Source organism: Pygoscelis adeliae, unplaced genomic scaffold (genome assembly GCF_000699105.1).
Source record: "Pygoscelis adeliae isolate BGI_AS28 unplaced genomic scaffold, ASM69910v1 Scaffold62, whole genome shotgun sequence".
Classification (NCBI taxonomy): Eukaryota; Metazoa; Chordata; class Aves; order Sphenisciformes; family Spheniscidae; genus Pygoscelis; species Pygoscelis adeliae.
Window position 1 is genome coordinate 2,186,463 of NW_008824401.1, and position 10,927 is coordinate 2,197,389.

The window sequence follows — 10,927 nt, forward strand, 5'->3', positions numbered from 1 at the left end:
GGGCCGGGCCCGGCAGCGGCCCGGTAACCCCCGGTAACTTCTCGTGCGGTCACAGCCGTCCGGGAAGGGTCCCGGGCTGAGCGCGATCTGTCAGCGAGCTGCTGGCACGGCCCCTGCTCCTGCCCCGGCTGCAGATGCCGCGCAGCCTGGTGCACAGAGTGCTGTGCGGAGCATGGAAGCGGAATGAAGTGATGTGTTTACAGAAATTATTTCCTACTGAAGCAAGCTTTCATTACCACCCAAATTCTTACAGCCCACCAATAATTTTTGTTCTAATCGAGCTACAAAGCAAGTTCAAGTCTTCTGTAAACATGCTTTCCTTCGGTGACATGTCAGTCAATTCAGCTTTTCAAAGTGCTAAAATACCATGGTGGGTAGCTTAAGCAGCCTAATAATGACATTAATTATTCTTACGCAATTATTTTTATGATGCCCGTTATGTGTGGATTTCAAAGCATTTTATGCAAGAAAATACGATTATTAAGACTGCACAGTCAATCAAAAGGGGAGAAAAAGATTGACTTGCACAAATTCACACAACAGGTTTCTGCTTGCTTCCAGTCTATGACTCTTCCCTTTTGGATTATACAAGAATGTTTTAATGACGATCAACTTGAACAATGTGCATTACAAGAGTAGCTGAAGCACCAGAAAAGGTTGCCCAAAGAGGTTGTGAGAATTTCATCCCGGAAGATCTTCAGCACTTGACAAGGCACTGAGCAACTTGACTAAATTTGAAGTGAGCCCTGCTCCGAGGAGAAGATGAGGTTATGGACTCCAGAGGTCCTCTCCAACCTAAATTATACCTAAGATGAGGTAAATGGTCAGTATTGTGATATTCTGACTTGTATCAAGTAAAGATTTACACCTTACATATTTTCTCCACTTGAAATATATTTAGGCCAGAATAACACAGATTACTAACGCTGATTCAGTCAATAGATGCAAGAGCAGCTTGTCTAGACTAGCTTTTGAGCCCTTGGAAAAATACTTCGTAGAGTGCGTAACAGACCAAAATCTCCCTGTTGTGCCTACCGCTCCATGGTAGTCCTTTTGGCTCATATTCTGCAAATACATATGCCAATATTTAACTATGCTGCTTTGAATAGCTCAATTCAAAGACATCTTTTATAGATGCTTGAATATTTTAATAATATAAAAAGCAAAGTGCAACAGCTGAAAATATTATAAGACCTATTTATTATATCATTGGCATCATCTTTACTGCAAGTCTTTCAGGTTTTGGTTATCTTGCTTGTTTTTAAGCATTTAAGCGACATCATAGTGAAAACCTAGTGCTAATAAGATAACTAAACTGTTTCCATAATAAATACTGTCAATTAATCATTCCTTTATCAGAATAGATAAAAGAATACAAATTAAATACTAAAGCTATCACTGAAAAATCAAGTTACTAAGGCTTTCATTACAGCTTTCTATAAAAATTGTGTAATTAGCAGAAATGGTGGTTCTGCTCACTTACTTGAATAATACATCAAAGAATGTCCAACTGTAAACAGAAGCCAAATTTTATCAGTACCTGCATTCGACTTAGTTGAGCACTGAAGTATTTTATGTAGGTCCAGGAACGTTACCCCAGTCATTAGTATCAGTCAAGAAATACTGCAGCTGAAGCACGCACTAAATCTTCTACCCAGAAGTTCTGAGATTTCCACAGGCTTTCTATTTCAATTCACTTGCTGTGCCGATGTAAGATTTGCCTACTATATGCAGCAGTGTTTAACCATGCATTTGGTGTTTTCTGTTACAGGTATATTTTTCTGCACATACAGCACATTAAACACATGACAAAATATTTCGCCTGCTTTGAACATTTCACTGATTAAGAGGAAACAAATTCAGACACAACATTAACACTTACCAGCTTCTGACATAAAATACTCATTTTAGCAATACAGCCTTTTCTTACAAATGGTATAAAGCAAACTATAAAAAGATTCAAACAGAAAGCCAAATCGAATGTTACATAAATCAAACGTTCAAGAAGGTTAAATTAAAAAAAACACTTAAGTTTTACTGATAAAGATTTTGTTAGCTATGTTGGCATTATTTAAAAAAAAAAAAGCTTATCAAATTACATGTAATTTAAATTTACAAAGCATAACAACTCTGTCAGTGAATGTTATCACCGAAAAACATGAGTCCAAGCCAATCTAAAGTCTCTCGGGGCTCGCATTGTTATGACAATACCTCAACTGTTAATGTTGTTCTTCAACATTCTGCACCAAAATCCAAAATACTCTTGAAAGATGTTATTGATGATCTTTGTTTTTTTCTTGCCTCTATAAAACGGAGATAAAAGAGAAAATATGAAGACAAACGTTGACACAAAACGCTGCACAACTTTAGAAAACGTTTCAGTAGGAAAACACTTGCCACTAAGCGCTCCCACACATACGCCAAGCACAGCAGAAACGCTATCTACTCCATCCATAGATACTCCATCGGTACTACATATAGGGCTACAGCTTGATATATCCTCACTAGATAAAGAGGAGGGGGCCAAGGGGTCTCTCTGTAAGGAGCGTACCTATCAAACACGGTGAAAACCGCCAGAGAGATTTTCACAAACCATCATCAGAAGAGAGACCGAACAGAGAAAATGTCAACTTCCCAATAAACATAGCAATTAATTTGGAGTCCTTAACCGAAACTCTTATCCTCTTTGTATCCTGTCCGGTGGCACTGGAAGGTTCAAAGGCTCTCTAATATTTTCCCAGTTCAGTTCTCTCTCTCCAAGCACAAGCCCTGATCGAATTACACTGGAGACCATTCTAATGCTTAGCGTGCACAGCATTGAACTGACACAAAGCACAATCCCATGGGTTGCAAATTCTGATAGCCTGTCCTTTTTCTGCAAGTCAATTCAGGGTCAAAAGCTGAAAACTGAGCTGACAGCATATATGATTAGTAGAAAATTAAATTATGATTACTTGCAACTGTAACCTGTAGTATTTCTTGGAAAGATCAACACCTGTCCGTCCTTTCTGAAATGGATAAGACCACAAAATTAAATTCCAGTGATTACCCATTTTTCTTACTCCACTCAAAAGACAGTTAATTTCTTCAGTCGTGAAATCTTTTCGGGTTCTTCTTCTCTTGTTTAAACTTCTTGTGTTAATGCCCAAGGAACATATTTCATTGTTCTGCAAATATTTATTTTGGTGTAATTAAAAATTATGTAAATTTACATACTATTTCACATCTGGAAGTAATGCATTATTACTGACAATACAATCTTAAGTAGTTCTAAAGAAATGATCACTTTGTTAAGATAACAACGGCTCTTCAAGGCTTCTTCACTGTCACCCACTTACTGAAATACAGTATTTTTCCATGACCTTTACCTTCATTTCTGTCATGCCTACATAGCTTATACCTTTAGTAGGTTGATTCCTTCAGGTTTCTGTTATTTCTATATTACGCAAATTTTCGTTAGTGCAGGAAAAAGCATACCTCCATATCCATTATTCAGAAAGGTCAGCTGAAAAATGCTTAACTCATTTCAGGGATAAATCAGTACGACTGGAGTAGAATCAACAGAGAGGAATATCATTTTATACTGGGCTCCTGTTAAAGGTAACTTAAAAAGAAATTATGCAATTCATAGTGATTTTATTTGGACATTTATAAATATGTGAGTGTATGATTAGGCTTTGCATAACTAACCTCATCTTTGTCAAGTGAATATATGCAATTTTCTTTTAAGTGCTGACATTGCTGATTGCACATTTCTTTGATTCTTTGTCTCTTCAAGTTAGCATCTTGGTTTTTTTGGAAAGCTATGAAATTGTGAACAAGGCCACCTCTTAGGTACTTTAACTGAAATCTACTGTAAAACTGAATATAGTTTTGTAAAGGAACATTTCTCCTATGAACTTGAGTATGAAAATGTTGCTTTATTAGTAATATCTCATTTTCATTAGATCTTTTTCTCATCATTGACATTAACACATAAGGATTATTTATGCATTGGAAGCTACTAGCAAATAATAGGGATTAACTCAAACACCAATAATACTACGATTGAAGGTACAAGAACATATCGAAATTCTTAACCATTTGTCTCTAATAGCAAGCACAGGTGCTTTTCTTAATACCCTGACCTAAACGCAAAACTCGATCTTTAAGTTATGCTTATTACAGAATTAACCTTCCAGTAATACTCACACTTTTCATACGTAGGTATCAAGTTATAGTCATCAGTCAACCTAGTATTTTTACTATGTTCGTCTCTATTTGAAGTGTCAGATTTGTTTTTTCTAATTGGGGTCAAAAGAATACCTTAAAAAAACAAACAATAAAACATTATGCATCTTTCTTAAAAAAACAGAAAACACAGGTAAGGTTTTAGGAATTAAAATTTAAGAGAGAACCATCTTCTGAGCCATACTATCTGGTCTTGGAAGAAAGACTGGAAAATTCAGTTTACTTCCAAAAATGTTTACTTGCTAAAGGTGATATATTAGTGTAATGGGCTCTTGAGATGAAATAAAGTTTGTTTGTTTTTGGGTTTTTTTTTTTTAATTTTAAAAGACCTCCACGGCTATCATAGCCAAATTAATTAATTTCTGAATCTGAAGGGGAGGAAAAAGTAAAAAATAATAGTAATTTAAAAAAAAAAATTATTAGCTTTTACCAGAAATAAATTAAATAAAATAACAATGTAAACAAGTTTTTGGAAATAGGAGACTAAAAATAAATTCCCAATGGGTGGGCTGATTTTTGAAAAGAGAATGGTTTTTAAAATAATATTAGTGCTTTAGAATTTAAGTACGGATTTAGAGACCTGCTTCAGCCTACTTTAAAATTTCTGGTCATCAATCATAAGAAACTGTATTGGTTACTAGCTGATGAATGTAGTGATGTATGACTGTAGTTGGAGCTCTGCAGGATGTACCCACAAACACCACATTCTGAAGAAAATTCCTTGTGAATTATGTAAAATATATATATGCAAAGTAAGGAAAAAATTATAACCATTAACTTTTTTGCTACATTACAGAATAGACTACTGTAAAAGATACGTACTCTGCTAGTTACAAATGGACAGTTGTTGTGTATTATAAAGAATACCAGTTTTTATGGGCAACGGATGGTCCTGTAAACATAGGGTTCCTAAACTGCACTGCAGAAACTGATGGAACTTATATTCACTTTTCCATCTCTACCTTGTAATAAGATCTTATTCAACACCTCATAATACAGGACAGGTAAATAGATCTCCTGTACTTAATTTTCTGATTGGTTTTCAGTTTACTTGCTCTAGTATTGTTGTATACGTTAAGGTTTACCCTTTTAGCTATTTAGCACACAGAGACCCAAGTCCTTAGCAGAGCTCCAAGCAGGAACAGAAACAGGTGTAATAGGATCACATGGCTATAACTGTACAACAGAGTGATGCTGAATCCAGGAACAGGCAACGTACTGTGTTCTGATCCTGACTATACCTCTCCATTTTAAAAATTAATGCCACAAAACTGAAAAATAGCAGATGGCATGGAAGTAACCCTGACAGGAGTCAAAGCAGTATCTACAAAGCAAGTGCCAGATAACTTCGTTGTGAACTAGTGTACCTAACACAATTTCATTATTACAGAATATACATTTTCTGGCCTATTAATATACAGATTTTTCACAGAATCCACAGAAGAAAAAAAAAAACACAATTCCCTATCCACAGCCTCCCATGGTAAAGTCCTGCAAAAGAATTACTTAGACAGTAAGGGCTTTTTGCATTGATTTCCAAACCAAGCCCTTACTTTGGAAACTATCCTTTTTGCTCCTGGAAGTTGGTATTTCTGTATGCAGTCTTTCTTTCTTCACTGGGGTCAGCAGTATTTCTGGAAAATATAAGATGGACACCAGTACAAATGCCAGTAAGTAGTAACTGTTTAATTTTCAAAATGCCTCCTTTAAACCAGAAAAAAATATAGGATACACTTTTATTTAATTCATAAAGAATTATAAGCTTCTTACATCCATAAGTATGTAATATTAGAATGACATGACCTTGTTATGATGTCATACATCCATTCACACTTATTTCAACTTCATATATCCCCTTCTATTAGTACTTGACTAACTTTGGCAAACAGGGCAGAGTCTCATCAAAGCCTATAATGAGGATATACCACTACTGCCAAGAAATACACAAGATCCTCAAAACAGAAGAGGCTAGTTCTGATCTCACTTAGTATAAATCATTGGTAAATCAAATTAAATGAGTGAATTTACAAGAGCAGGACAATCAGAATCAGACCAAAAAAGTTCAGAATTTTGAATACAATTTAAAACAAGTTAAACTACTAAAAAAGGTCATAATTACTCTCATTAGTTGCATATCTACTGTTGTTACAAACAGCCAATTTGCAAAGTTCCTTTTTGTATCTTTCTTCAGCTTCCAGAATGACTTTGTGACGGTCACACTGGTATGGACAATTTTGCAACATCTTAGTAAAGGTTTTACTATTGAAAGACAGTCCTCCTGCTGTACAACCTGGAAAAAAAAAAGGGATATTGTAGAAACAGCAAGCACGAATGCTATAGAAGCCATCACAAAGTCCAGCATTTTATTTTGTTCAGTATGATCTACAATTTGACCTCCAATTTTCCATATACACATCTCAATAGAGGTTACACTTACATGTATCTTCTTGAAAATACTTTTTGTTTTGTACTTGCTCTCTTAAAAAAAATTTAAAAAGTGTTTTCAGCATGACCTATGGAACAAAGTTATACCGCACTTCAACTCCAGAAGTATGAAATGAGGCACGGATCCTCTACAGAAGTAAAAATATTAGTGGGATGGGAAGAAAGGGGCCTCAGTTCGCTTTGCACATTTATCCAGGAGCCAAAATATAAAAGATGTCTTTGCTATACTTTGAAGCAAGTTATCTGTATTAACCTGAATAAATAAGTCTAGCTTAGGTATGAATTTCCTCACAGGAAGCCTTCCTGTTAATTTTTGAGGATATTCCTAGCGTAATTCATGGTTTAGTTATTCTTGGATGTTATCACAGTTCCTTATGTCAGCTGAAGGAGAACTTCTGCACTGCGAGGAATTATAAGAAGGGCACTAGTACATACCTGCAATATTCTAGCCTAAGATAAAGCAGTGCTAAAGCTCAGGTTGAATTTAGTTTGACAAATTGGGTTCATATGCCTAAATAATGTTCAAAGGTGGGCTACGGGCTTTTTTTTTTTTTTTTTTTTGGCTTTGGGGGGGGAGGGGTGTTTTTAATAAAGAGACACAGGCTTGATTACAAAATCCACTTACAAATCCTGAGTACCAGCAGCATTCTTACAACCAACAGAGACCATGTTCAGGAAGTAGAAGATGGGGTAACTGAGGGCTGCAATCATGGATTACTATAAAACTGACTGCCTGTACTTAATAGCAGTAAGGCAGAGAAAACAGAAGGGCTGCAGAATAGTTAGGAGGCTTTAGCAGGGGAATACATGAGGGAACTGAGCAGAGCTACATGTTTTTCCTCCCTCTTTCTGATCAGAGAAAGGAGGAAAACACCTGCTATTAAGCAGTCTTCTAAGTAGTGTGTCATCTTTTAAGCTGTTGTATATTCTGTTAGTAAACCCACATTAAGAAAAGATACATAGACTGAAACTGGAATATGTAAGCTTTATTTCAATATTTGTGTTTTATTTTAGGGGCAGAAAAAGGAAAGGAAGCCATTAAGAATTACATAATAGGTAATCAAATAGATGTGTTAAAATTTCTGTAATGTCAGTTCACTTACTGCATTGGTAAATCTTTAAGGCTTCTTTTATGGACTCAGGAAAGAAAGACCTAAAGATAATATTTACCTGAACACCTTAAATTTGCCATTTTATGGGATGCAGATGTAGGTGAAGTACTTTTTTCTTCCTTGGTTATCTCTGAGTAGAATGAATGTTGATCTAAATTAGGAAGGAAAAAAAGCACTAAGAAAATGCAACCTATCCTTTGCCGTGGTAATCATGCATCAGCATACCTATATTCAATTGTATTTTCTATTTGTAGATTATTAAAGTTTAATTTACATAACAGCAGAAAATCCAAATGGAATTCCTGAAGTTAAATGGATCGCATTTACATTTTTGTAAATCCACAATAATTACATTTAAATATCAGGCCTTTTTCATCACTCTCCCAAAGCACATTACTTCAACTTGAACACAGCAAAATAACCTTGTGAACTTACATTGCTTAACTAAGCCCTATAAACTCTATTTCTATTTGGAATCAGATGCTGAAAAATGTGATGTACTGAAATAATACTTACTCTCCATTTAAATATGTATAACCTGGAGATCAGCTTGGTGACCTGTAAAGCTACCATTCTGGCAAATACTAATCTAATGAATAATTATAGATTTTATAAATTAACAGGAAACTAAATTATACGTGAAGATTTGATTGAACAGATCCCAATTCTGAAATAAATCTATCAGACTAAGATGAACAATGCAAATCTTAAACACATGTTCAACATGTAGGAATAGCTTCAGGCAAAAGCCACTCTCACAGGTAGGTTCTATCCCCAGTCTTACAAGTACAGAACAAAACCAGAATCCTTACGCATTTTCTATTAATGGCTTTCGTTGTTCAGTACGGATTGCATTCAAACTAAACTTAAAACATTTATCTATGATACATTCATTTGAATAGTTAAAATCAATTAAAAAAAGAAAGCTAAAATATGTATTAGAAGAAAAGTAGAATAAATATTCTCCTGGTAAAATTGTATACAATATAAAATTCCAAAACTATGCAAACAGTTAAACGATATTATACATAGTGTACTCTGTCATCTAATCGTATATAACACCTGATAAAAAGTAGTGATAAAACTACACAAAACTAATTAAAATCTCATTAAGAACAAAATTATTTAAGAAAGGAATACGTTTAGCTATTTGTACCTGATGTGCATGTTTGTTTCATATTTTTAACAGTCGCTGCTGGTTGTTTAAATAAGTGGTCACTGGGAAGATCAAAATGTGAACAAATTAAAAAAAAAATCAAACTTCACAACACACATTCACCTGTAAATTAATACATGCATTCCAAAGGCAAAACAAAAAACACATTAAATATATAAAAGATAAAACTCTAAAAAATTGATTCTATTTATCAAGTTACTGTGCTTGCAGTATACAGCATATAACCTTTGTGTGTTAGAAATCTGTTACCAGAGATCTGTGATTAGCATTCCTTGCAGTGCTGTTGAGCACGTCTGTTCCAGCATGCTGGTTTCCAGAGTCACTTGCAATTCTGGTTCACATAAAGATTACTTAGTGCACATAGAACTTCCACAAAGTCTTCAAAATACTGTAGCCTTCACCAGATGTAGCAATTGCTCTAAAGGGTGATTGATTTTCTTCTTTTCTTACACTGATTAACTTCTATGCAACCAACATGCTCCTATGATATGGGGATCGTGAATTTTTCTATGTCATTGACTACCTCCGAATGCTGCAGGAGCAAGGAGCCTAATCCATGATTATGCTTGGGTAACTCCTGTTTTCACACAAATACAAGGAGAGAGTTTTCCCCCCCCAAAAAAAAATTAATTTCTTAATAGTTCTGACCACTGAGGCACAAAACAACAAATAAAGCAGCTGTGCAAAATTATGCTAATCAGTAGCAAAGCAAAATTTACCTGAATGTACTATGGAAAATATCCTAGGCTCCCGATAATTCCTGTGGTAGTTGCAAAGTTACAATATAATGCATGCAAGGAAACTGCATAGGAGCAGGGTCCAGCCAGCCACGTAAAAAAAGCACAATAAAAATGCAGAACTCAAAAAAAGGAGAAACGTAGTTTTGTTCATACTCTCTCATTGCCTGTCTTGAGGGATATTCCGGATATAAATTCAAGATAATGCTTGCAAGTTGCCTATAATTAATTTTTTGTTCATCAATAGGAAAGATAACCATAAGAAGCAAAAGAAAAAGAGGAAAATAAGCATTTGTGTGAGCAAAAGAACAGTGAAAAACTAAACAAGGCCATATCTTTCTCTTCCCATGTAGAGAAGCAATTGAATACGAGGGGAGAAAAGCAGAGGTGGGGTGAGGGGGGAGCTTTTTTCCCTAGTTTGTAGGCATTCCAATTTCAATTTTTTGCAGAGCAGTTCTGTAACTGCTGTTTTCCTAGTAAGTGCATATTATGGAAGTCTTTGTGGTTTCATCCAAACCAATGGGTCAAATCTTGATCTACTCAATCAGTGAGAATTTTGAGGCAAAAACTGTGGATGCTTTTTCATCACTATGTTGAAGGCATTAGAACATGGCCTGTAACAGGCTCTCTATACAACCCGTCAGAAGCCTACCATTCAGAGAAAAAGATCAGAAGCTTTTATTACTACAATGTCTATAATCTTTGATCTGTGATGTCAAAAACACTTCCACAGAATATTCTCTAGTGAGCCACCAAAAGGCTATATCTTTTCACTAGGAGGAAAAGCCATAGTTAGTAACAGATAATTTAAAAGGCTGACATTCAATTTGGAAATCACTAAAGAAAAGCGACTTAGTATTTCTGCTTAGGTCTCTTACCTTACTTGAAGAATAGACTGATTTTTTACACAAGCAGTTTTTTCATTTATACTGTGACGTTGAAGTACACTGTCTGTTTGCAGTTCATTAACTGAACATGGAATATTAGTCTGTCCACTTTGTCTAGTAGAAGCATTTACTGGATCCGTAGCGTTCACTATTTCATTTTTCAGCGGAGAAGAATTTACAGATGGAGCAAGAACCTGATCATCCAACTTAAAGGTCAACTGTGGACAATGTATTTCTTTATGTGTTCTTTTGATAGAAGTTTTTGGATCAGCAGGATTCACTTCATGGTATTTTGATGCTTCAATATTGGCTTCTGAAGATCTGTCTACAAATACTCTT

The 10,927-nt window shown here is 35.2% G+C and overlaps 1 protein-coding gene across 1 annotated transcript in view; it reads right to left on the reverse strand.

Annotated features, from left to right (window-relative positions):
• Positions 1 to 2,245: 2,245 nt before the first annotated feature.
• CCDC79 (coiled-coil domain containing 79) overlaps positions 2,246 to 10,927 on the reverse strand; it is a 17,365-nt gene continuing 8,683 nt past the window's right edge. Inside the window, 8 exon segments of the mRNA XM_009320258.1 lie at positions 2,246 to 2,303; positions 2,955 to 3,167; positions 3,691 to 3,803; positions 4,192 to 4,305; positions 6,350 to 6,520; positions 7,846 to 7,938; positions 8,944 to 9,005; positions 10,580 to 10,909. Coding sequence (XP_009318533.1) covers positions 2,274 to 2,303; positions 2,955 to 3,167; positions 3,691 to 3,803; positions 4,192 to 4,305; positions 6,350 to 6,520; positions 7,846 to 7,938; positions 8,944 to 9,005; positions 10,580 to 10,909 — 1,126 coding nt within the window. The 3' untranslated portion in view covers positions 2,246 to 2,273.